This window comes from Prinia subflava, chromosome 1 (assembly GCF_021018805.1).
Source record: "Prinia subflava isolate CZ2003 ecotype Zambia chromosome 1, Cam_Psub_1.2, whole genome shotgun sequence".
NCBI lineage: Eukaryota > Metazoa > Chordata > Aves > Passeriformes > Cisticolidae > Prinia > Prinia subflava.
The window spans coordinates 23633194-23660727 of record NC_086247.1 but is presented as its reverse complement, the minus strand read 5'-3'; the positions used below and the strand labels follow the sequence as shown (position 1 = coordinate 23660727).

The following is a 27534-nucleotide window of genomic DNA, read 5'->3' as shown; positions in this document are numbered from 1 at the left end:
TAATACTATATTACCTTTATGCAAAGCATTATGTAGAAAGATGTGATCTTCTGTCTAAAGGGGCTTAAATAAGAAACAGAGCAAAGGGGAAAGGATGAGTGCAGAGCACAGTTGCAATGCTGTTTCATGTCATCTCAGGTTAAGTTAGTTGTTCAATGAGAAAGGAGTTAAGAGACAGAGAAATAGAAGAGACCGGGTGAAGGAATAAGTCTTAGAGGACACTGGCAGTGGGTGAAACTGTGGTGATGCATCTGAGAAAATGATTTCGAAATTTCTTCCATGTTAGAGAGGCCACCCTAATATAAAATATGCCTTTCCTTCTTGCTCCCTTTAACTTGCTGAGTGTTGCAAGAGGTGGTACCACAGCTGCACACCAAGATTAAGTAGTTTGTTGTTTCTCATCCTGCCTTATTTGGGACTGTCTTTTGCTTCATTAAGAAAATACATGTGGATGCTACTGCATATATTAGCTCTGGACAGCCTGGTTTCTAACACTTCTTTAAATGTGAACTGGGATTATCCCCTGTAATTGTCTTTCTCCAATTGCCTGGGAGAGACATCCTTTAAATGTGAATGTACAGAGACACAAGTGTGGTCTCCTATCCCTTCACAGAACAAGGGATGGGTTTATAGACTGTTTCATTTATATTTTTTCCCAAGTACCATAATTTCTAGAGCCTCTGTCCATAGGTGTCTACTTTTGTGTAGTCAATCTTGTTCATTAGAATACAGATTTTTTACTTAGCATGCTCTTTAAGCATGCAGAAAACTATTAATTTTCTTCTCAAATCTTGGCTAAAAGCTGTCCTTCCAACTAATCAAAGGTGAAGGTGTGAGGTTATGTCTGCAATACTGTTGATGACTTTCTTCGTCCCCTCCACTGTGTTAATATTTCTCTAGAGTTTGGCACAACTGCCTCCCTGTGTTTGACAATGGTACCAGCTTCTGTTGGCACTAGAGCATTTTCAGGAACTACTCCCATGGATGAGCGTCTTCAGAAAACAATTTCTGAAGGAAATTATTGTGGAATGGGGTCCTTGTTTGTTTTCCTTGTGTGATAGCCTCTCTTCAAATTCCCACCCCTTTCACACTGCTGCATTCCTGTCCCTGATTGCTGATCACTTGTAGGGATCTTTGGCTTAGCACAAAGGAAATATTGAAATGTCTTTTCAGTTCTGACAGCACAGTCTAACAGCCAAGCACATGTGTATGCATGTCCCTTGCTGGAATAGCTATTGAAACTCCTGCACAATTTCTCTGGACTTTTGACAGAGGAAACACATTTCCAAAATCTTCATAAAACTTGGTCAGGCAAGACCAGGGTTCTAGCATCTGCACCATCAGCAGCTTCTTGTTCCCTGTATGAAGAGCAGAAGCTTTGGCCAAGCCCAGTGTGCAGCTGTTGGGTGCTACAGGGGGAACAGTGTCAGGAAAGGGAGGAGAAGCACTGCTCTGCTGATACACAAGGTGCCCACAAACGTCTGTGTGGTGCTGCTTAGGCGCCCTCTCTGTCAGAGTCTGTGTGTTGTTTTTCTTTCCAACCCCTCTTTCCACGGGGCAGAGGAGGAGGTGAGCTTGAGTTTGTTTAAAGCTTAGCAAGAGAGAGTGCGATGAAGAAATTTTTTGTTGTCATAAATAGTTGTAATCTCTTCAACCATGCTTTGGAGTTGCTCAGGATTTTTGGCTTGGTTTTTAAGAAACTATTTAATTTTCACAGTACTTTACCCCAAAGAAGGTACTAGGAGGTGGAGGGTAAAGGCAATGACTAGCAAACTATTTATAGTCAAGCAGTTGGAGGAGAGGAATCACTGGTTTAAGTATTCTGGTTTTTAAACTGAGATAATTCACTTAAGCGTCAAATGTTCTTCTAAGATTAAACATCATCCTCTCACATTCTATACTCCAATGTACACTTAAAACCAATAAAGCTTCAAAATCAAATTAGCCTGAAGTGTATTTTGTTGGCACAGCAGCTTTCCTGTCCCTTCTGTGGAAGAGGAATGCATTAATTCAGTTCACATTATTTTTCATCTTGCAACAAGACAACTGTTAAACAGTTTTTAAAATATCTGTTTTGTAGAACTGACTTGCAGTCACCCTACAAATAATAGGGAAGACTTTATCTCACAAAGAAGTTTGTGCTGGCTCACCTGTTGATGAGATGTTACAACAAAGCTGGTATGAGGTGTTTGTTTCTAACAAAAACTGTTCTGTTCCCTGCACTTCATGTAGGCATCTGACAACTCAAATGTTACTCAGCTCTAGGTGGAGAAAGCAGGTTTCCTGTTAAAAGAGGAAAGCTCTCTTGGACTACAAAACAACCTTTGAACATCATAATGCAGGCTCTGAAGCATTTGAAATGTGTTTAATGTAGTCTAGGGATCATGTGGGCAAATAATTGGTGCACTTAGCTGTTTTCAATGTGTTGCATTACTGTACCTCCATGTCAGGATGGGTCTTGTTTAAGAAACTCTCTTTTTTCTATGAAGTCTTGGTGCAAACTGATAAGGCAAGTAACAAGTGCAACGCTTATTCCCAGATTTCCTTGATTTTTGTTCTAGTCTTGATTACTTTTTTTTTACCCTTCAATCCTCAGTGAAAAAGTTTTTTAAAATTTTGCTTCATAAATAATGGAGTAGAATTGCAAGTAATCTTACAGTCCTGTAGCATGGTGTTGGAGAAGGGCAAATGTGATGGAAAGCAGGAGATACCATAGTAAACTGTTTACACTTGTCTGAAAAAAGATGGTATATGCAACTTATATCAGCCTCTCTTTATAAATGTGGCAGGGGCTTTTGTCTTTCTGTGGACTTCCTAAGACAGGATGCTCCCTGGTCTCTATTGCAGTCATTTCTAAAATCCTTCAGACTGAAGCTATGGGTTCAGGGGCTCTGTTTTGCCTCTTGGCAAAACACATGACTGGTGGACTCTAACCAGATTCTCAAAATGCTTCTGTGCAACAGCACAGAACTTGGGTTGTAACTTCTAATAGGCAAGGTTTAGACGAGGTGTCATTTATGAATTTTGTTGAAGTGGTAAGATACTTATTCTGTTTTGGAATTTACTTGGTCAAAAGGCATGTGGTGTATCCCTCCATTTCTGGAGCTTTTAGTTGATTATTTGCTTCTTCTCCTGCCCCAAATCTTTCCCTGAAGATTAAAGAGGATGTTGATTAAAGAGGACAGGGCTCTAGTCTCTTCCACATGCAGAGGTTGTGTGTCAAACATACGTATTTCATGGACATATTAAATACATGTCCTTATTATGGAGTCTTATGTCCCCAGACACTTCTGGAGTGACCTTATGCTTCTGCAGGTAGCAGTAACTAGAGGCCAAGGCAGAGCAGGTAATGCATCCCAGCAGGAAGGTGGATTAAATCTTCCTCTGAGAAGCAACATACAAGGACAATGTGAAAGTGTGTTGCTCTAGCAGGAAATCAATTAGAAATCTGTTTGGTTTGATGATTGACTTAACTCCAGCACAAAGATTTAAATCTTGACAAGGACAGTCTAGCATTTTCCTATGGAGCCTCTCAAGTTGAAGATATGGGAAATATTATTTTAACATTAATATCTGAACCATACAGTAAGTGATTATGATGAGTAAGTGTTCTTTGTTTCTTCTTTGGTTTGGCTGCCTGTCGTGTACCTTGACAAAATAGGAAATAACTTGTGCTGTATTTCACAGATCACCGATTTTCAGATCCAGAAAGGGTGAACTACAAATTTGAAAGTGGACCTTGGTAAGTAGTTCCTCCCTCTTCTTGTTGCACATGTTTCAACCCCCATCACTTTTTGTTTAAGGTTACTGTTTAGATCAGCTGTACTTCTTTCTTCCTAACTTGCCAGTAGTTGTTACCATTATATTTATTTACCTTCCCACTGCTGTGGGAATCTATTAGGTCCTTCAAATAGGAAAGTGAACAGACAATCTGTGATCAGATGCAAGCCTGTTTTCTTGTTAGGCTTCAGTGTTTCCTGTTAGCTGCTGAGAATTGTCTCTTCTACTAATAAGTGCTTATAATGGGTACTAAGTGTGTTGTGCTGTTAACAAAGAATGTAAGCAGTATTTCAGAAACCACCCTATTAGTTACTAACTCTTGCACTCTTCCTGCAATTTACTACGCGGGTACTGCATATACTTAATTTTTTCTAATAGGGAAGAAACACTTTCATAAAGATACTGTGCCAGAAATACTGTGCTACCACTCAGTTGTTTATGATGACTCTTACCTAATGGTGATTCTTATTGCCAAATATGTTTTAAACATAAAGCTTTATCTGCTTTTGATGCCTGCTTTGTTACTTGGGTGGTTGTGGGTTTTTTTAATGTAACTGCATTTTTTCTGTGTACAAGTATAGATTTTTTTCAGTGGTTTTCTTGATTTCTCTGCAATATCACAAGATACTGGTGTTAAACTGACTTTATTTGTGTTCCCATCTTGCACAAACACTTCCCTCTTTCACATTAAGGATCTGTCATAATGGTAGATGATGCTTATACTTTTGAGTCAAAAAAAGTAAGAAAAAATTCAACACTGGCAGAAAGTATCCACAGAGATTAGCTCAGGGGCTATGTTCAGCCTTGTTCTAAGCTTTTTCCTTTTCACTAATGAAATTCTGGGATGAAGTTGAAGATTCACATTTTATTTGAGATAATGAGAAGCACAGAACTAGGAGGCAAGGGGGAACAGTTTGAGATAGATAACTACAGAAAGGCCATCTGAGAAATTAAAATGTGAGTGAGAAACATGACCCTCCAGGCATACCACAGCCCTTTTGTATGAGGGAGTTCTCTACTACTGAACAACACTTCATCTACTTAATCAATCACTTAAGCTCTTCTGTGCAAAAAAGCTGTTCCTTCCATAGCCAGAAAGGCAGGCTTGGGTAGCTGTGAGCGTTTTGTTGTACTTGACACTTTCCAGAAGTAAGAGAACAAAAGAGACTGCAGTAATGACCAATTAAACCTGGCTTTCTGTGGCTGAGCTATTCCCTTGCTAAGCAGCCAATGTAGCCTTTAGCTATATTAGTCTCTAGCAGCACAGTGATGGCCTGAACCAGCAGTGTTAAGGCTCGACTCTTCAGGCCAGAGTCCTGTGTGTGCTGAGTACAGTCCTGGACAGATTTGGACTTGGCTTGTGACTGGTTTTTACACACTGTCACAGTAGAAGTAATAAGCACTAATCTGTTACACCTAATTGTTCTGCCTCAATTTCTACCTAGAAATTAGAACCTAGATTAGAACAGCAATTACTTGATTTTTATACCAGTAACCCTCTTCAGATAACAGAGAAGCACAAATTATGTCAGGAGAGGGAGGTAAATTGGGAATATGATTAAAGAGGTGACAGCTCAAAGAGCAAACGAGGTAAAGCAGGAAAGGGGAACTTGGAAAGTGACAACTTAACAAAGCAAACTTTCCCTTGGAGAGAGTTGTACAGTGGCTTTCAATTGTTGGTGGCACTTGGGCCTCACTGCCTTGGCATTGCCGTTCAGCAGACATGGAGCAGGGACAGAAGCCTGCTCCCAGAGTACAAATGACAAACAGACAGGTTGGTGTGTGGCAGATACTAGAGGCAGATGTCTCTGCATTACTACTTCTTTCTGTTCCTGCAGCAGCAAGATGGAACTTGTGGATGACAATGCTGTTATCCGAGCAAGAGGATTGCCATGGCAGTCATCTGACCAGGACATAGCAAGATTCTTCAAAGGTCTAAATATTGCCAAGTTAGTAGCGAAGATTTTACTTGTACATTTGTAGCTCTTCAGCTGTGTAGGTAATGGAGTTTCATCTCTTGATTTAACTCTTGCAGAGGAGGTGCTGCACTCTGTCTCAATGCCCAAGGTAGGAGGAATGGGGAGGCTCTTGTGAGGTTCGTAAGTGAAGAGCACAGAGATCTAGCACTACAAAGGCACAAGCATCACATGGGGAACAGATACATAGAGGTGGGTGACATGATGGGCTTTGAAATCCTGTTCTCAAAAGGAAAGCGAATTACATGCCAATTTTTTACATGCCCTTTTTTTCCCTTTAGGTGTACAAGGCAACAGGTGAAGACTTCCTTAAAATTGCAGGAGGTAATTTTTAGGGGATGAAAAGGGATGGTTTGTTCCATCAGCATCTCTAACTTTTGGCTGCAAACTGCTCCTGTTGAATGTGGCCCTTTTTTCTGTCTTTGAACAAATAGTTGGTTGGTGTATTGATTACTATGTATTCTGCTAGCAGCCGTCCAAGATGTTCCGTGATTTATGTGTCTGCCTCTCTCTTCCATGTTATTGCCAATTTCAAGCAACCTGTCAATCAGGATTTGATTGGGCAAAGTGATCTTGTATATGAACTTAATTTGTTAGGTCATCTTCATGATAGTGGGAATCTAAATGTTATTCATTGCTGAAAAAATGAAACCAGAGTAGTTTTTCAAAACAATGTAACTGCTGTTACTGTGGAGGCTTGCACATAAAAACAAATCATAGATATCACAGTGTAAATACAAGGGATTTATGGAACTGATTTTCTTCAAATCAAATCTTTGCCTCAGACTTAATGGGGAGGATTTAGAGGGAATGCTTATTTAAGGGGAATCTTGACATATTTGCTGATAATTGAAAGGCTGCAAAATTTGCTCTTCAAACTCTCTCTTGATCTCTTTTCCTCCTTTTATGTCTGCAAGCATACAAAATTTGAATTAAGAACCAGTAAGCTATTTTATCTGCACTACTTTAAGGTCCTCTGTGCTTCCTGACAGAGATTTGGGCTGAGGTTTGTAAGTGGCTAACTGGATATCTGAGGTTGAGGCTGCAGAGTAGAAGAGGCTGTTAAGCTGTCAACTACATAGCTGACTGATAGGTTTAGTAGTAGTTACACCATTCAAAATAAAGCCATTGCACAATGACACTTATGAAGAATGATGTGTGTCTGGTACCAAACCAGGCTTTGCGGAATAAGAGAGCTTTAAGAGAAAGGACTGAATTAAGATACCTGCTAACCAAATTTGTATCTTTAAATAAGGTAGTGTTATTGGCATCACTGGCCTTCTAAAGGTACTGAAAGTAGAATTGGCAGACTTTGACAGTTCTGTTAGGATAGCATGAAATCCCTGAGCTGTTTTCAACATGCTCTTCCAACTCTTTCCCAGCACAATGATCTGGGTACTTGGTTGCCATATATTATGGCACCAGAGCTTGCTAGAGGTGTTCCAAAATTAGACAAAGGGACACAGTAGCACACAAGGCACAGTTGCTTACACAAAAGATTGACAGACTATGCTTTCCTTGGGCTTTGAATGTTGCAAGTATTTCCTATTTTCCTTTTGAATAAAGATTAATCTCCTCTAAATTATGGAGTAACATGATTATACTTTAATAGGACGTGTCCTATACAATATATCTAGTTTATCAGAGGATCATCTTCCCTGACTTTAGAGGCAAACATTTTTCTACCTGCTCAAAAACTGCCTGTGGAGAGGATGTAGCTGTGCTCATGATTTTATATGGTTGCCTAGACTGAAGTGTTTCTGTACTTTTTCTTGTTAAAGGTACTTCCAATGAGGTTGCACAGTTCTTGTCAAAAGAAAACCAAGTTATTGTCAGGATGCGAGGTCTTCCTTTCAATGTGACGACAGAAGAAGTGCTGACTTTCTTTGGCCAGCACTGCCCTGTAACAGGAGGAAAGGAGGGAGTCCTGTTTGTAACTTACCCTGACAGCAGGCCAACAGGGGATGCCTTTGTCTTGTTTGCTTGTGAGGAATATGCACAAAATGCACTGAAAAAGCACAAGGATTTGCTGGGGAAAAGGTACATTGAACTCTTCCGGAGCACTGCAGCAGAAGTTCAGCAGGTAGGTGCAAACCTTTCAAATGCTGGCTTTTTGTAGTCCAAACTTTTATGCTGGCAGTAGAGGAAACAAATAATGCTTGGCCTTCACTTGAAACTTTCTTTTATTTTTCTCACTCTTGACTTCTGCTGGGATGAGTATTGTGTGAATTTCTGTGAGACTTTGCTCCCTTGAAATGTAAGATCTTATGGTATAGGGTGTTCTCAATCATATACAAACCTTTAGGGTTTTGGCTTCCAATAGCTTTGTAAAATGTGGATGTGTGTCTAGTGCTTTACACTACATATTCTGAATTTGAGCAAGTCCAGTGATGATCTATTCAGATGGAGTATTTAGCAACAAATCATGAGCTAAAATATTTATCTTAAGTTGTTGACACAAAAAAGCAAATCCTTTCGATGTAGTTGTCCTCTCCAGTGTAATGTATCTGAAGAATTCTACAAATTGTCTTTAAGGGCAGATCTCTGCCATCTTCTGCAAGCACAGGCTACCTAGCAGAGGGTGGCAGGACTTTAAAACTGAAGAGTCTGGCTTAACAGGGCCTGGTGGACCATTAATTGCAGCTAAGCTGTCAGGGAAAGGAAGGAGAGCTGAGTGGACTGTTTAAGTCTCCAAAAAAGATTTGCAGAGCTTCAGTTGAGGTAAATAACTTCTAGACATTATTCTAAAAGGTATCATCTGTGATGCAAATCATAGCCATGTCATTGTATCCGAGAAATTATGCAACTATGTTTTCCCCAATATGTAGATATTTCAGTTCCTTGTTTGAAAGGTGACATTAGTGATGAGAAGGCAGAGCTGCAGTGTTCACTCATGGCATTTTTCTCAAGTACTCTCATATGTTTCTTTGTTTAGTAAAACCTTCTCATAGCTGTATAAATTAAATATAAATAAATCTTAACTTTGCTCAGAAGGAGTTCAGAAGTAGTTATTGAATGTTCAGGGAACTTTTCACCAAACAAGGTTTTTGCTGCTAAAATTATTAACACGAAATCTTAAAGTGTAAGTATCATAGGTACTGTGGCTTGGTAATGCTCCTTGAATGTTTCTTGAATGGACTATGGCAGGCACAGTTAGGGATGTGTGGTAGTAAAATGTGCTTCTAGTTCTTAAACTCTCCTAAAGTTTTGCAGAGGGGGGATTTTTGGGTAGAAGTGTCGTCTTGACTCTGTAGATGGTAGAATGTTTTGGGATAGTTTCACAATAAAAATACTGTAGATATACAGGTTTCATGTTCTAAGATCTCTGAGACTTGCATTAACTGTTCGAGTAAATTTCCCAAAACAAAACTGTTTTGCAAGGAAAAAAATGACCCCAATTTTTTTTAAAACAGTAGCATGACCATTTATTATAGAATGACTATAGAATTGTGCTAGATTCTGAGCTTAAACCACAGCACAGCACAGCACTTAGAATTCAGATGTTTTACAGTTAATATTTGTATATAGCTCATTTTCTTCTTAAAGTACTGCCCAGAATGAAAACATTGGGGTGGCATTGGGGTTACATTTACCCCTTCTAATTTGAAGAATGAATAAGAGGCTTCTGTAATCTGTTTTTGTATTGCACAGGTGCTGAACAGGTACTCTTCTACACCTCTCATTCCTCTCCCAACACCTCCAGTTCTTCCAGTATTACCTCAACAATTTGTGCCTCCCACCAACATCAGAGACTGCATACGTTTGCGTGGTCTTCCCTATGCTGCTACTATAGAGGACATTCTGGAGTTCCTGGGGGAGTTTTCCACAGATATTCGGACCCATGGAGTTCACATGGTACTGAATCACCAGGTCGGTAGGCAGCACGTGTCTGGCCACTCTGCCAAGTGCTTGTATATATGGATACAGTTCTGATGATGTTATCCATAGGGAAGCACCTTTGGGATTAGCTCTAATGGTATTACTGGACCTCCAGCTCTCCTCTAAAAGTGCACTGGCAGCAGGTGACTTGAACCCTGCTGTGCTGGCTGCTGCATTTGCTCTAGAGTGGTTTATTTCACTGAGATCCACGTGCTGAAAGCTAAGCCATAGTCTTGGAGGGGTTGATGCTCCCAGAACAGCAGCCATGATCCTGACCTGCAGGAAGATTGAACTGAAGAGTCTTGCTCAACAGCATGCATGATTCCTCTTGTGCCTCATGAGGAGTGCCATCAAAACACAAGTGTGGGCAATGTTAGCTCTCGAAGGAGTGGTTTGTCCCTGCCTTGCTGAACAATGTGCTGCGAGTATATTTGAGGACAAATGTGACTGCAGCCCTCTAGAGACAGGAATTCCTATGTCAAAAGTCAGAAACAGAAGCTTTGCCTTTCCTGTGTTGTTGCTTGCTTTAAACAGTCACAGCTAAGCACCAAGATTAACAGCTCATTGATGTGTATAAAGTGTCACATTTTTGCCATTGTTTCCTGGAAGCAGTTTCTACCAAAATCTTTAAGACAAAGGACTGTGCATTCTTGTACTCTTCATCTTCCTATTCTTGTGACTTCAGGGGAAGGAGTCCTTTAACTCTATGGAGATGCTCTGAGTGGTTCAATAGAACAAGCTCATTATTGCTGTATAAAAATGATAGTTCTAAAGTTGTTTCAGCTTAGGCTTAATGTCAACCAAAACTAAAAAATACGTCCTGGTCCCAAAGTAGGATTTCTGTGTTTCAGGAATATGGGGATGGAGAAGGGACTGTAGTTATTTCAGTACCTGTCTATCTAAAGATATTCCTGTTCTATGGGGACTTGACCTAGACAAAGCTAAAAAACTCTTATGGATGTGCAGTGCTGGGAGAGACTAAGAAAAGTGCAGATATTAAAGCACAAGTAATGATTTACAGTAGTAAATCAGTAGCCCTTGGCAACACTAATGAAAGAAACTGGATGAAGAAATTGGTATGTGCATATAACCCTAAGGGCTGTCTTCCACCCTTGCCCTGTGCAAAGCTATCAGACTTTATTTTCTCCCCAAATACTGCTTTTGCCTGACTACTGGATTTTTATCTTTCTCCATGTTCCCAGGCTTCAACCCTCTAATCATGAATGACTGTGTAAAGGATGCTGATAAAGTTGTTGTCCTCTCCAAAACAAGAAGAACTGGCCCAGAAATTGAATTAGAGCTGGCTTCAGATCTCTCTCTCTAGTTTTGGCTGTTTCAAATCAGCAGCTGCATGTGGCTAAAACAACTCCTCCCAGTGGTGTATCCCACTCCTTTACAGATATAAAGATGTCTTTTTTTTTCTCTGCAAGCTCATACCAAGGCTAGTTAGTACTCTACTAAAACATCCCAGCCCATGTTGGTCTTCAGAAAATAAAATTTTAAACAAATTGTTTAGCAATTAACTGTATTTATCCTTGAATTTTAAAAATCACAGGTAATAAATGCAGGCTAGATCTTCTAATTCTGCATTAGTAGTAAATTTGTAAGATCAGTTCTCAAAGCACCAAAGTACTCCTGAGTTACAGTCTCTCACATAGGTGTGTGGTTTTTTTGGTTTTTTGTTTGGTTTTGGTTTTTTTTTTGATATGGAAGTAACCAACTATCATGTAGCTTAATCAAAAGAGATGAATAAATACAATCAAGTTATCACAAGTGGGAAAAACTTTGGAGAGGAGAGCTTAAACATGCTGATGAGTGCTCAGGATGACTGACTGTACTTTACTTTGGAGATGAATGTCTTTATGACTGAAGAGATTGCTTACAACAGCACAAATTATTGCTGTGCTGCTCCTTCATGGAACCTACAGAAACATTTCTTTTTTGTCTGCCTTGTTTGTAGGGACGTCCATCAGGAGATGCTTTCATTCAGATGAAATCTGCAGATCGAGCTTTCCTGGCTGCACAGAAGTGTCACAAGAAGACTATGAAGGACAGATATGTTGAAGTCTTTCAGTGTTCTGCTGAAGAGATGAACTTTGTATTAATGGGGGGCACTTTAAATCGAAATGGCTTGTCCCCGCCACCATGTAAGTTACCATGTAAGTTATGCTTGGGTCTTGCCACTACGCTCTGCACTGTGTGTGGGTAGGTATTGGAGCTGCTTTGCTGACTCTGATCCTGGTTCTTTGAAGGCATTGTCAGATGGAGGTGTTAAAATAAGGTCTTTTGTCTTAAATCATCACAACCTTGCAATCATTATTTTTCCCTTTGGTCGTGAATTATTATGACTGAAAAAATACTTTGGCTTTTCCAGTGGCAAATTTTCCCTCCTCTCTCTGAAACTTTATTTGGTTGGGGTGAGTGATGATTCTGAAAAGTAATTTCTAAGCCCTGCCTAGACCTTAAAGAACTGGTTTGCATTTAAACTGATCTGTTTATATTATATTTTTCGTCACGGTGAACATGTCAAGTAAAAGACCGTCCCTTTTCACTTCCAAAACTTAATTTGAGAAACCATAGGTAATGCTCCCCTTTGAGACTTAATCACATGTTCTGCCTTTTGAACTGCAACTGTCTGAACTCTTCCTTTGCTTTTTGTTGTTCATGTGGCATGCAGGTTGGCTTTGTGGGAGTGAAATACACATGGCTTCTGCCTCAAAAAATTGCAGATTTAAAAGGAAATCTGTATTTCCTTTTAAATTTTGATTCTCAGAGCTACTAGGATGAGCACTGACTTCTACAAAAAATTCTGGGAGAAATGCTTTAAGAGCTTAAGGGCTGATTTACTAAGCATCTGTGCCACATAAATCTGAGCCTATGGGAAAAATAATACTTTGCTTCCAAAATCATAAATGGCAAGGTAGTCAAGTATTAGCTTTCTCTGTCTCTCTCTATGCAAGTGTATTTTTTTTGGTGGTGGACCTTTTAAGAAATGTCCTCTACGTGCTAGTCAGAGCTGCCAACACAGCAGCAAACTTCCTGGGAATGGTTTCTTTTGAGTGCAAGTAGATCTTCAACTAATCCTTGGTAGAGGTTTTTCTTTTAATGAAAGTATCTTGAGCAGGGGTGAGCAATAGACAGTCCTATGTGTGACAGTCCCTGCTGTTCCAGATGTGTTGGGACATTCTGAGAGCTCCTAGGACAGGTTCTTGGTCAGAGCCACAAACTTTGGGAACACACGCATCAATGTTCCCATTTCCAGTTACAAATGCCGGTGACGTATTCCTCAGATAAGGCCTTTTGGGGTTATTGTTCCACATCTTACAGTACAGTGAGATGCTGGCTGTAACTCTGAAAAGCAAAATGAAAGGCTTACTTTATCTAAAACTTTGTTGACTTATTTGGCAGTGAGGAGGAAAAGAGGAAGGCAAAGGAGGAGAGTGAACTCTCATCAGTGAGAGTTCATTTAGGGCCTAACATCTTGTCAAAACAGCACAAAGTGCACTTTTGGTTTGTTCTTTTTTTAAATTTAGTGTTAACACTTCAAGCTACAAAGCCATGACTGTTCTCAGTCTCCTGTTGATTAATTAAGGGACAAGTAATACCAGGATGAAAGTCTTCTCTCTTTTGTTGAATATGAAACAGATCTTTATCAAGGAAGTTTTCTTCTCACTGTGGAGAAGTCTTGTAGTTCTTGAATGCAGACTTGATTAAAATCTGAGAGTAGACAAGCAAAACTGACCTGTATATCAGAAAGAGACCCTATTCCTAGAGCCAGAGGTGGCTTTTTGTGTATTTTTGACTTTACTGTTGACTGGAGGCTGAGACAACACTTTGTAGTCACGCTCACATTGGTGGCTCACATTTATTTTCTGTGGTGAGCAAGGATGAGGGGATTGCGAAGTCTCTTGATGTACTGTGGAGTTGTGTATGTATGGTCTTCAATAGCTCTGGAATTTCAGAGGTCCTAATCTATTTTCCGTTTGCTCCCTGTAGGCCTTTCTCCCCCTGCCTACTCCTTTCCGGCTCCCGCTGCAGTTGTGCCAACAGAAGCTGCTCTGTATCAGCCATCCATGCTCCTGAACCCACGAACACTCCAGCCCTCCACAGCCTACTACCCTGCTGGGGCTCAGCTCTTCATGAACTACACAGCATATTACCCCAGGTAAAGCAGAGGAGAACACAAGCAGCAACAAAGAAGTCTTTTTTTAATTGTCTCCAGCAAATGCACAAAACTCACAAAAGAACACTGTCTGCTCTACTAAAGACTTGTGATACCAAGAACAGCTTGTTCAGTATATTGTTCAGGGAGAAAAATTCAGGATAACTAGGGATTTTCCAAGTTTTAGAGTATTGCAGGTGGCAATGCTTGAGGGGGCAGGGGGGTTGGGTTAGTATTTTTGGTTTGTTGTTTTTTGGGGTTTGTTTGTTTTACCTAGAACACACATTTAAATGGGATATTTTTTATTGTTTTTGTTTCACCTAACATTCCTCTTAAACTTATTCATGCCCTCAGTGGGAATTGATGTGTGCAGTACTCCTTCCCATGTCCATAAAGAAGGCCTTAGCCCCTCATTGGAATGGGTGGACTGGGGTCTGCCTTAACTTCTGAAATACTGCCTCCTTGTTTTTGTAACAAAGTAACTTTTGACCTTATGATAGAAACTGTTTACTTCTATGAATGAATATGTATCATATTGAATGTATATGTAAAGCGTAAGAGGCATATATTCTTGTCCTCGTAAACACCTCTCACAAAGGGCTTTTGGTTGTTCTGGTATATTAGCTGTCTGCTACAGAACAAAATCTCTGGATACCTGTTGCCCTCTGCAGTTGTGAGGCCTTGGAAGGAGCCATTTTCCCTTTCTCATCTGTTAGGAAATCTGCTACATAACTCAACTTTTTTATCTCTGCAGCAGGGACCAAATAGCTACTTAGGAAGTTAAGCAATATGAGCTCTTCAATACCTGTAAGATAACAAAGGTTTTCTTATTACTTTATCTATATATCTGTGAACTCACTATTGTGGTTTTTTATTAAAATGTTTTCTTCACTCATGAGTTATTTTCTATAATACCTTCCATATCTGTTTTACAGTTATGATAATATTACCAAACTCAGTCTTGTTAATGTAAAATTGAGAAAAATAAAATTCCAAACTTGCACTGGCAATATAAAACAAGGTTCTCAACAGCAGTTCTATATTTCATGAAAACAAAGTAGCAGTAATAGTCTGTGGTTACTGACATATTTTACTACTGAAGATAAGAATAGACTATCCACTGCAGGCTAAATGTAATAATTTAGGTCCTAGAGATTTCTCACTGAAGGAGATCCCACATGAGTCCCATCACTGGCTGTTTGGGCTGTTGGGCATGTATGTTGGTCACAGACTGATCAATCCCAAGTCCCAAAATACCCTTTTTATATTCTTGTCTAACTGGCAGTTGTTCGCTGTTTTTAGGAAACCATTATTACATAGTTTTTTCTGCCAATCACAATTACTGCCCTTTTAAAGAAAATAGGGAAAAATTTCTGGAGTCAAGTTGGCTTTTTTCTTTGTTGTGAGATTTGGTGTTTAGGTATTATTTTTCCATCCAGAGTAAAGGTTTGATATACAGACAATTTGTATATACTGATAGATGTAGTGATTCTTTGTAGCTGATGTTTTGGGCTTGTTTTGTTTTTAATTCTTACTGCTTTTCAGGCAAGTTCCTGTGCTTTGTCCGGGATGCAAAAAATGATTGGGTCCATTGGAAGTAGCAATCAGAACTCTCTTAAATATAGCTTTCTGGTTCTGAAATTTAATTCAAAAATTAAAAGTATGTGCAGCAGGAAAGATAGGGGTATCCTCTATAGTAAGTGTTCCATTTAAAAGTGTGTCCAGGAAAAGTAATATAGAGCTAATAGGTAACAATCAGACAATGGTTGATAAATCTAACTGGAGAAACTCTGATTTATGGAAATAAGGAAAATTTATTTGAGCTGCTGCCAAAAGCTTCGACAACTTGTGTTTTGCAAGGTCAAATTGCTTTGTTATAGTCCAACTCAATTTTCCACACAGAAATCAACTTAAATGGTGGAAAGGAGGGAGATACCGGTTTGGTCTTCAGTACCTATCAGAAATTGTGAAACTCTCAGACTTGTCTTAATGCTCTTACAGCTTCAGTGATGAAACCAGTGGTGTAAAGAAATGGATGCCTTCTAAGCTATTAAAATAGCTTTAGTGAACTCCTAATGAAAAGGAGGCAGAGCAAGTTATTCGGGATCTGTCAGTCTTTGATATCACTGTTCAGCTTGTAATTATATCTGGCAACATGTTCTGACAGCAAGTCAGTGGTCTTGCTCTCTGTCTAGTATCAAGCCTTTGAGAAAGAGCAATAGGATTCATGTGAGGGAGGAGTTTTCCTTTATCTAATCCTAGGTGTACTAAGTGCTGTATGTACATTGGAAATAATAACTGCACTACTTGGAAGTTGCTGATGTGTCCTATAGAAACTTTTACCATATACAAACTTGAAAGCTATTGCTACAGGGTAAACAGTTTTAAAACAAAGTTGAATCTTACTGTATTTGAGTTCTAATGCCATTTTTATCCCTTTTAAGCAGTGCTTTTAAATCCTCAAAAGTATCTGTCAAAATCCATACGTGTAGTAATACATTTATGCTTTTCACTTTTTAAAAAAATATTTTAAATAGCATAGTGGAAAGAGGACCTTCTTAATTTGGGACTGATAGCCAAAGCATGATTTGGAAACTGAAACCTGGTGTGGGTTCAAACTGGTTAAATTCCATGGCAGGAAATTTATTGTGAGTTAGTGAATACACAGAAACCACACCTGGCTCAGGAAGTCCTTGAACTCAAAATAACTGGGAGAGTGTTCTTGTGTTCTGTGTCCTATGGTAAATTCTTGTGCTGTTGAACCAAGGTGGGTAGGTAAACTTGTTCTCACGTTTGTGGGACTTGTCTTGAGAGATACAGGCATTGCTTGAGAGTATGGGTCTGTTCCAATGCGTTTGTCTAATAGTGGCTAAGTTTGGGTTATCTCCCTCTTGTGCCAGTGTGTACAGTTCTCTCCATTGAAGTGGTTTGAGTTAAAAGCTCTTTTTATGTGATAAAGGGATGATTCTGGCATTTGCTGCACAAGGAAATACAGGGTCATGTCTTAGAGTTCTCATCTGTGTGCTTATGTCTCTTTCTACTCTGGATGAGGTGTGGGTTATCTCATTATACACTAATAGCCTTGTAGCAGTATGTACATGTACAACATACATATAGCATTAATATTTATGTATGCCTACATGCAGAAGTATGTATGTATAAAAGTAAAATGACCAATCTGAACAATAACCAGGGTTAGAAGAAAGTCTCACTTGTTCTCTGTGATGAGTCAGATTCTCCATAATGATCATCATGAGAAACAAGTGAGTCTTTTCTAACCTTGATTATTGCTCAGATTCTTATTGCAGCACAGTTAAGTTACAGGGATTTTAAAACTGGCAAACCTAGAAACAAGTGGGTGATACCATTCAGAGCTGCTGCCAGCTGCTTTGTTTACGTATCTCTGTGTCTGGCTAACCAGCACCACTTGACAGAACTGGGTTAGGAAACAACCATATGTGTATTTAGCCTGGGAGCTCTGTCACAGATGGAGAACAGCAGCAGCCAGAAACAAAACCTCTTTTAGTTGTACTAACAGCATCACATCAGCACTCTGGACCACAGCTCTTAAACTCTTGTGTTTTTGTTTTTATTGTTATTTTTATGCTATGTATGTCAGCTTGGATTGCATGAAATCACATCTGCAGTGATGAGCTCACTGGATATAAAAGCATAATGGTGGTTTTTAGTTGCTGTCCAGCAAATTGAGTTCAAAAGTTTTAAATCGAGTGTCTGAACCTGGGACTCTTCATTACCTGTCCTTGTTCTGTTGAGCTGCTCTTTATCATGAATTTGTCAAAATAACCTTAACTCTTTAGTTAATGTCACAAATTTGCCACCAGAATGTTTGGGGGGACACTTCATGATTCACTTTCAAAATAAATGTAGCTTGCCAAGGACTAGAACAGCAGGGATGCCTTTAACTACTACCATATTTCATTAGAGGAGGAGTGCATTAGCAGGGAAGACTAATTGTGGCATGCCTCCATAGGCTGTCATTATCCCTTCATTTGTAGGTTTTAATTAGTAAAACTGCCATGGTATGTGAAAGCAGCAGAACAGTAATGCTCTGATCAACAGCTATCTGAATATCAGGATAGTAAAATTATTTAAATTAAAAAACCAAACCAAACAAACCCCACCTTTCTTCAAAGCTGGAAAGCTTGTTAAAATGTTGTTGCTGGTAGCAGTGTCCAAGTTTTTACTCAGCCCACCATACAAAATGCTGCCATGGAGACTGGTGGGGACTTCTTCCTTTTGTTTCTTTAATATACTGAATGACTTGATTTTCAGGTCTTACAGTCATCTTCTGACTGTTCCTCTGATACCTAGTAAAAATTTGGATTTGTATGAGGGATTAATTGTTACAGCAACATTGTGCAAGCTTGCTACAGAGATCAGTTTGAGTACAGTTTTTCCTTTTGCCTATTTACAACATGGTTCAATGGTGGGAGAGATCTGCCTTTTGTGCCTGAAGGCATATGTGTCATCCATACAGGTGGTTTTTTAAAATATTTGCAATGATCTCATGTTATTCATGGCACCAAGGTACCTTGCTGGATGCTTCACTTTACTCAGAAGCAGCCTTCTACAGGGGTGTGTTGCAAGTCCCAGCACTACCCAGGGCAGATTATTGCAGTCCTCTGTGGCAGAGCTTTTGGATCCATTTCCCCTGCTTATTGTTGTGCTATTGTGCCCTTATCCAGCTGGGAAGTTGACTTCAGTAGGCAGACTGGGCAGTAGGTTAGCTGTTTAAATGTGGGAAAGCACCTGTACTGAAGGAGCTTTGGGTATTTCCAGGGATAGATCTGGGTTGATATTGGAATAAGACTTCTTAGAGCTGAAAGCTTGCGCGTTTGTTTGTTTGTTTGTTTTGTGTTGTGTTTTGTTTTGGTTTTTTGTTAAAAACATTATTTTTTAATTTAAAAAGTCTTCCTTGTTGAAAATATCATCTGTGATATTCTTCCATGATTATATAGTTATAGGGATCTAAATGTTTCTGTTTGATTAACAGGTGACCTGATGGTTTAGTGCTCCTACTTCTGCTGTTGTCAAGTTATGCAGCCTTTCTTTAAATGTGCATAAACATTCCAATCTTAGAACAGGAAAATTATTCTGGCTATGTAAATACTTCTGCTAATAACATGTCTTGTTAGTTTTTGTGAACAAAGTACTGTGTTAAAACTTTCAACTTTAGTGGCTATACCACAAAACTTACTATTAACTTTTGTATGAACCACTTCTAAAAAAGCTTTGTATTGAAGCTGCATTTCCTCATGGGCTGCTTTCCAGTAGTGAAAGTATAGGCATTATGCTGTAAGCTTGTGTATATGTGTGCACATTATAGTCATGTCCCATAACTAGCCCAAGGAGTATTTCAAAATCCCTAGCAGTTTCTAAAAAGATCTGCTCTTCACTGAAGCCTGGGATAATCTGTCACTTTTTTTGAGTTTTTCTGAAGGCTACTTGGTAATGTGCACACATTTATATTTTCTGTTCCTCCTGCTGGCTTCAGTCAGAGAATTAGTCCTGAAATTAGTAGAAGCTGCTAATCAGTAGCTTGATGAAAGGATATTGTCAGTATCTGTTACAAAGAAGAAAATAGTTGATATACTTCACAAATAAAAAACTGTCAGGATGGATTACAAATTTTAAAAAGTCAAAGGAAAAATAGGGATAGAAAATCTACAGGGAGAGAACTGAAACCTCTAGATGGTGTCTATGCACATATTTGTTCCTACGTGCAAATAGTGCTGGGAATGTTTGTGGTTCTGTTGAGGGACCTGCAGGATCCTTGGCAGAGATCTGAAAACATGCTTGGTGATGTATGCTGACTGCTCTCAACTCACACCCACTTGTAATATAAATTGTTAGGAAATCAGGAGAGACAATGAACCTCAATGTTTCCACATATTATTTTAGTGATGAATATTTGGGATCCCTTGAGGTGTAAAAATGAATGCTGCTTGAATGCCAACATCAACTTTTAGAATGTGTGAAAACTTGTTCTTGCATCCAGAACTGATTCCTGAAACTTAATTGTGTTTTGAGATTCTTTGGAGAATACAACAATCTCAGAAATATTGATTGGAGAAAATCCAATCTGCCTGTTGATGAGATCCAAGAAGGATCAATTCATAAGGAAGAAAGGTTTGCATTGGGAAGTACTTCATATCATATTTGATTTTAAGAACTAGATGGATATAGAAAGAGTTCAAGCTCTTGCATTGTATCATTATCTAGTGGTATACACCTGCTAAGAACAGCTGTAGAAATTCTGTCTGGCCTGATGTTAAATGTGCAAGTATTTATTCCTGAGGCTTGTTTGATTAGAGAATATAGGCTGGAATACTTGTCTTGTATGCCTGTCTGGACACTTTTCACTGTGTGTTCATGTGTCTTCTATTGACTTCTTTTCCATTTGGAGACATGACCACTCGAAGTCACTTGCTGCTGTTCCTCTGGGAGGTTGTCACCCCTCAGACTGGGCGAACATAGAATTGGCTGGGAACAGTCCATATGTTACCTTCTCTTAGGGAGTTGGAGCAGGTAGCACCCTTAGCCTTTGAGAAAAGCTGTGAAAGACCTGAAAAAGAATATCAAAGTTTCTAACATCTAGAGATTTAATATTTTGGGGCATAAGAAAAGATTTTTCTTGATGACTCCTGAATAAATTATATTATTGTGGCATTAATATTGCTTTAAAACAAGACAAGCCTGTCCCTTTGCGGCTCCAACCTTTAATACCTGGCAGCTGCCATTGACCACAAAAGATGCTGTGTCTAAACAGTCCATGAAGCATAAGTAATGGAAGCAGATACTGCCTTGCTGGCAGCTGGGGGGTGTTCCATCCCCAGATATATTTGGCAGATACTGACCTGGAGCTTGCATCCAAACTATGGATGGGCATATCTGCCATGGATTCATATCCTTATTCTATAGCTACATTAAAAAAAAAAAAAAAAAAAAAAAAAAGAAGGGCGGAAACAGCATGTGATGGCTATAAGTTCCAAAGCTGAATGGTACACTGTTTGGGGAAGACTTATTTTCAGCTTCATTAGTGTCATAAGCTGACCCCTGGATCTTATATTTGAGAAGCTGAGTAGTACAAAGGTGTATTGACTTTGGTAGTAGTTTTTTAGGAATTAGTGTGACTATTAATGTAACAGAAAGGGCATGCAGGAAATGATTAGTGGGAAGTGTTGTGATAAGTTTGTATGAAGATGGTACTCTACAACATAAAGTCTTGCCTACAGCTGTTTTTTTTTTTTTTGACAATAGGCTGAAAATTGACAAAAATGATTACAAGTGTTGTTCTTGGCACCAGACTATCTCTACTATCTAGTGGAACCACCAGTGCAGATGTTGTCACAAAGGTACCTGGGAAGACAGTTGTGGGGATAAACAAGCATTATAAGCAGTTCTTATGGAAAAAGGAAAAGCAGCTCTCTTTCTAGATATGGATAGCTGTTCCCTCTAGAAACAGCAGTGTTAAAACCTCAGCCAATTTAATTTACTTCCTGAAACACCTTGAAGAGGTTTCTCTGAAGGGAGGCTATGAACATATATATATATATAGTGTCCAGGAATGACTTGTCTGCTGGATTTACTCATTACCTGCTGTGATTAAACTATTCCCTTCCATACTCTACTGCATAAAGATGGCTCAGGGCTTTGCAGATAATGGAGACTCAGTGAGGGCAAGACTGAAAAATGATGAGAACATATGCTTGGGGGAAAATGTGCCTACTGGACTTGGAAGCTACAGAGGCACTCAAGAAGATGAGCTTTAATTTAGAGAGGTGGAATATAGGCTAGCACTGTAGGACTCAGGTGGAGGGAGGACTCTCCAACAAGGCATCTTGGGACAGTAGCCTTTGGGCTAAGTCAGTCTTCATGAATACCAACTTAGCTAAGGATTGAAACACTGATGTAAGGATGCAAAGAGAAGACTGATGGAGCCCAGTAGAAAATTTCTCATATTTTCGTAGCCTTGAGCTGGGAGAACAGAAGTGGAGGTTTTCTGGGAGCTACCTCTCTAGTGTGGTTTTGGAGAGGTTATCCCAGGTTTAAGGAATAGCATTGAAATGGTGATGGAAATGGCTTGATACCATGCTCCGAAGATAAAGCAAAATTATTGAAGTAGCTTTGAGCAAGAAGCATGGCTCTTGGAGGAGTGAGTCCATAATATTTTTTTTTTACTTTTATAAAATGATGGAGTAAGTAGGAGAAGGCAGTGACATCCTTCAGTATTAGGACAACTTTAAGGGTAAGTGGTCTATGCAAATCTGTTTAGTAGTGAACTTGTTAACTTTTCCTTTAGAGACTTCAGGCATGTGTGGCTGTGCAAGAGGTGTTTGTCTCCAGGGACACTCTCTTGAGATCAGTAAGTTGGGGCTGCCAAAGTCTGGAGACAGTGGTCTTCAACAAGATCCTGTGTGTACTCGTGTGTTGTGCTGTTAGGGAAAGCTGATTACACCAGTGTTGTTTCTGTTGTTGAACTGCTCTTAATGCCATGGTGGTGGGAGCATTATGAATGCCTAACTCTGCAGCCTGAACTTTGATATCTGCCCAGCACTTTAAACAAGGTTAAGGTTGCATAGCCAGCTGCTGGCTCTCTTCTGCACTAGTTTGGCTTCTGATTGCTTCTATCTCAACTTGTGTTTGTAGTATGCAGCAGAGGATGGACTTGTACACACAAATGATGCGGCCAGGACAGTGTCCAAAGAATGGATTTGCATTTAAAGGCCCCAGCAGTTAGAGTTCCTTAGTGAAGGTAAGGATAACAAACCCCAAGAGCTAGAGTTTGGGGGTATCATAGTGTTTTATTCAGATAACCACCATACTCAACATAATTTGTCACTTGCTGCCCTGAGAAGGTGGCTACACTTTGCTGTGTCCAGAATGTCACACTACAATACGTAAAACCCTATGAAGACACAGTTTAAAGGATTTTAACTACTCAAGTCATCTTAAGGGCTGCTGCTTTGCATATTTCCCAGGGCTTCAAATGCGTGCTACTTCAAGCTTTAATATCAGTACTGGGAGCCTGCAGAAAGCTTCTCACACACGGTTTTATCTGTGGAGCAAAGTGTGGAGATGTTACTCTCCTAATCCAGTAGGATGAGGTGTTGGTTAGACAGAATGAGCCACTTTCTAGGCAACTACAGAATCCAGTGTCTAAGCTTCACATTGATGTAAAATTGTAGTAATGAAGTAGTTTTCATAATGGCAGCTACTCTCTTGCTTTTGTGAGTTTTCTGATCAGGCCACCTCAGCCTTTCGAATTGGATTTACTTGATCTTCCATGTAGGAACAGTCAAAGGGTGAAGTCACCCAGAAAGCATTTGTGCAGAAAAATGTAAGTTGGACTGCAAAGCAGTGTATTGATGGACCATGTGACTTATCCTATTGTAGTCTCAGAGGAATATATAGAAATGTATTTGCAAAAAATGCGTCTGTAATCTCTAGTCTTTGAAAAAATACATAATCAAAGAAGAGATTAGATTTCTTTTATGCCTGTTTTTTTCCTCTATTCATTTTTTCAGCTTTTCTTCTGAAAACTAGCAACAAAACCGTTCGTTTTTTCTAATTCTTCTGCTTTTGACACAGACAACTTAGCCCAGGGTGTAATCTACTTCTGGTCAAAGTCTTTACCTGCAGCATCACCTCTCTGTCATCTGCTCCAAGTGTGCTACTTTTGCATGTGTAAAAGTGACCATCTCAGCTTGTTGTCTAACAAGCCAGCCTTTGGCTGGATTGGTAAAGCTAAATCCTATCCCTGCACTGACAGTCAGAGCCATAACTAGCTGTTTACTAGACTCCTGGCCTAAACTATGCTGCATCATTTCCCATCCATTTAGTGTGTTGCCATCCAGTGACTAGATCAGGAAGCTGATCCAGCTGGAAAAACTCATGAGGTTTTTCTTTGTTTTCAGCCAGTTTACAGTTAGTAGTGCTAGTACCTGTGTTGGCCCAGAGACAGAAAGCAGGCACTGAGAGATAGTAATGGCATTGCCATGTTGGACTTGATTATAAAGCTTCACCTCCGAAGGAAAAAGGTCATGTAATAGTGAATAAATTCTGGTATTCTCTTAGTGAAGCACTCTTAACTTTAGTAGAAAATATCATTTAAACTGTGTTTGCATAAGGTGAAAACTAAAGCTTTTGATTCTTCTGTAAAGCTTTTAAATTTAGGAAATCAAGAAATTAACATTTGCTTTTATCATGGTGTTCAGTGATCAGCACAACTCTTTCATGCAGATTCCTCTACCCTTTCTGATGTTTTGAACAAACACAGCGAGCCTAGATGGAGATTTTGGTTATGTTTCCAGCTTTACTGCTTCTCAAGCCAGTTGTGCTCAAGAGAAAAACCACCAGAACTCTGGAAGTGACCAGCTGGATCTCTTACTGTTTTAAAGTTCATGCACAATTTTCAGACATATGCACGCAGACTACTAAGCCCTTCACTGAGAGCACAGGTGCTGAAATCATGCAAGTCCTTGAGGGTGTTTCTGCTTGATAAAGAAACTATTAAGCTGCTCTTAACACAAAAATTGTTCAGCCTGAACGTACAAAGTCTGATCTCTTTCATTCTTTGAAACAGCAAAAAAGTCTTTTTTACATAATTTTGCACACAGTTTAAAATAGTTCATTTTAATTAAAGGGTTTTACAGCCTCTAATTTTGCATTTGACATTTTAATAAAAAAATCTTTTGTCTTGTATATATTTGTCTAATCTCGGCAAAAGAAGCCACTGTAAACTTTATGTGCATGCATATTTTACACAGTGCAAAAATAATTAGGAATGAAAATGGATTATCTAAGAAAAAAATGCTGTAATTTTGTAAAAATAGGTGTGGGATGTTAAATGCTTTGTCTCTGATTCTTATCTTGTACATTTTTCCTATGCACTCAGGTATTTAAATTTTTAAAAGCTTACAAGAGTAGATATTTTCAAACTTTCACCACAGTGCATACTCAGAAAATGAGAAATGCAGTTAACTTCTTTCCTGTGGTCTTATTTTTATATTTCCACTTCATGCTCTCCCCACCCTTCTTGGGGTTTGACTGTCTTCTATGCAAGAAAAGTAATGTGACCTGTAGTTAAGACCCAGTGCCTTGTCTGCTTTGAGAGAGGGTCAGTCAGAGCAGGTAGTCTGAGCTTGGTCTCTCTGGACTATAGCAAGTAACCCAGCACCACAATTGTCACTCTTGCCAGAGAAATCGGATGCTCCACATGCTCTTCAATAACTGCTGTCTTTTAGCAGTCCCTGCTGTCCCTGCCTGCCCTGGGACTGGGCTTCAGGCACAGGAGTACCTCACTACACCTTTCTATGGCAATTATAATCCTCATTTGTGCTGCAGAAAGGGGGAAGGAAACCCTGAAATAAAGAGATGTATGAGGCTAAAAGTGGCAAATTGTGTAGGTTCTTTGGCACATTCAAAATAAATATTGCAGAACTGAGAAGTACAAGCACTTTAGGTAGGTGGTGCTGTAGGAGTTCTTAGTTACTGTGAACCCAAATCCACAGCAGTGCCTTGGTATCCCTGAAAGTAAGCGTAAGGGGAGAAAAACCAAAAGAGGGTGGTGGGATGACAAAGCAGAAAAAGTCTTCTAGACAAGGCAAGTGATAATCTCATTTCTAGTATCTAATTAAAAAAACACAATCTTTGCTCCCTTGCTTTAATTCTTCTTTGCCCTTCTCTTTCCTCAGTGCAACCCTCCCCTACTCACTACAGCCATAGTAATCTGGATTTACATTTTATCCTGGAAAACTTGATACTGGTACAGTCTAAAGTATTTTTAAAACTTTTTAAAAAGTCATTATTCTGTAAACATGAGTACACTGAACATGATTAATTGATGCAAAATACTTTTAAATGGTATTTCAAATTTTTCCTTCTGAGGAAATGGTTCTGCCTTTAATTATGTAGCACAAGTACAAATTAGTAGTTATGCATAAGGAAAATTAGCCTTTATAAGCCACTAGGGCAGTGATAGGGGAACAGAATTTTTGCCTATTAACTGTGCAGGAATATCTCAAGTGTGTAAATAGAGACAGACAATGAGGGGATGGGTAGCACTAGGCCAGAAAAGGTTTGGAAATATAAATCCCAAACTGAATGCAAAAATAATGAAATGCTTTTGCAAAAAGAAACTTCATGTTGGGTTGCACAAGTGGGCTTCTTGTTTGGGATGTCTTTGTATTTTTCCAAGTATTCTCTACAGTGTAACTGTAAAACTTCAGCAAAAACTTATAACCAACAATTTGCTCAAAAACTGCAGAGTGAAGGGAGACAATGTGAAAACAGCTCCCCCAGACCTGCTGAAGGCATTAGCATTACTTAGTTCAGTGAAAGGAGGCTGGGGAGAGGTATGAGAACAGTATATTAAAAAATGTGGCTACGAAGAGAGAAGGAATAAATTCTTCCCATTGTGCATGGGACCAGGAGCAAGGGATGGAGTTACAGGCAGGGATTAAGGGTTCAGAACAAACCTCCTACCAGCAGCAGTTAAATACTGATCTGAACTGCCTGGGGAGGGAACACAGTCTCCACCCTGGTAATCTTTTGGGACTGGTTGGGTAAGCACTTATCAGAAATGGCACTGGTATAACTGGTCCCACTGTCAGGCACAGATGTGGACAAGATGTCCTCTTCAGATGTTCATCTTTGTGATGATACTGCTTTTTTCTTAGGACCCTGACCTCAGGTTTTATAAAGTTAGCTGTATATCTTAGCCCCCCCAACTCAGATCATATATGTTTTGCTATTTTTCATGAGCTCTCTCATGTTTGAGAATTTTTGGCTTCTATATTTTCAGAACTGAATCCTTTATATTCCTTTTCAGTGTCTCTGTTTAAATTCATTACAATGTTAAATTCATTACAATGTTATTATTAAGGTTAAATACCATTTAACCTTAAGCTGAATAGAACACTATTTCCCCTTTATAATGTGTGTATGTTTTAGGAAACAAACTAGAAATGTTTCCTACAAAGAGGGGAAATGTGTATGTTCTTTCTTTTTGCAAAATTAGTTGGTGAATCTCACAGCTTTGCTCTCCCTTAATGTCTCCATTATCTCAGTTAGGCAGGCTCTCAGCTAGAGGCAATTTTATTTATTTAAGCAGGAAAGCCTGAGACTCCATCAGTAAAGATGAAAGTCCAATTCTACAATGTAACTTTCTTGAGGTTAAGAGTATTGATTGAACTTGAGATGTGAATCTATTGCTCAGGTGTTTGAATTCTCTTTTTCTGTGCTCCCGCCTCTGACTTGTTCTGCTTTTCCCAGAGTCATGTGCTTGGCCTCTCTGGAGTTGGGAATAGGGTAGAGTTGGGCTGTGCCCCTCACTGGGAGGGAAGGGGAGGAAAGGAGATCCAAGCACCAACCATCCTGTGCGGATGTCAAAGTGCTGCCCCAGGAGAGCGGACAGCAATGGGCAGGCATGGTCCACTCCCCAGCATCTCCCATGCAGACTGTGTCCCTTTCTGGTGCTGTACTCAGGCAAGGAGCCTGTGTTTGCTGGGCTTGCCACCCCCTCAAAACAGCTGGTTATTTCAGCATGTGCTGACAGGCACAGTCAGCTCCTGGAGCCACACAAACTCCTTGTTTTGTTGTTGTTTAATCATCAGTCACTTGGAGGGGCACGTAAACAACTGTGCTCTCTTGTATCCTCACCCAGAAGGGAGCCAAGTGATCCTTTTACACACCATAGGTCACAGACGGGCTACT

The 27534-nt window shown here is 39.5% G+C and overlaps 1 protein-coding gene across 4 annotated transcripts in view; it reads left to right on the top strand.

Annotated features, from left to right (window-relative positions):
* Positions 1-27534, top strand: part of ESRP1 (epithelial splicing regulatory protein 1) — a 45252-nt gene that overhangs the window by 7595 nt on the left and 10123 nt on the right. The window contains exons 5-15 of one of the 4 annotated variants that reach the window (XM_063391007.1): positions 3487-3585; positions 3688-3742; positions 5619-5729; positions 5816-5948; positions 6038-6080; positions 7538-7839; positions 9408-9626; positions 11596-11782; positions 13632-13800; positions 22468-22573; positions 24061-25678. In XM_063391007.1, the coding sequence (XP_063247077.1) occupies positions 3487-3585; positions 3688-3742; positions 5619-5729; positions 5816-5948; positions 6038-6080; positions 7538-7839; positions 9408-9626; positions 11596-11782; positions 13632-13800; positions 22468-22558 (1409 nt within the window). In that variant the 3' untranslated portion in view covers positions 22559-22573; positions 24061-25678. Of the gene's footprint in view, positions 1-3486; positions 3586-3687; positions 3743-5618; positions 5730-5815; positions 5949-6037; positions 6081-7537; positions 7840-9407; positions 9627-11595; positions 11795-13631; positions 14831-22467; positions 22574-24060; positions 25679-27534 lie in introns of those variants that run through there. The other 3 variants (XM_063390989.1, XM_063390998.1, XM_063391015.1) reach the window with 3 other exon arrangements.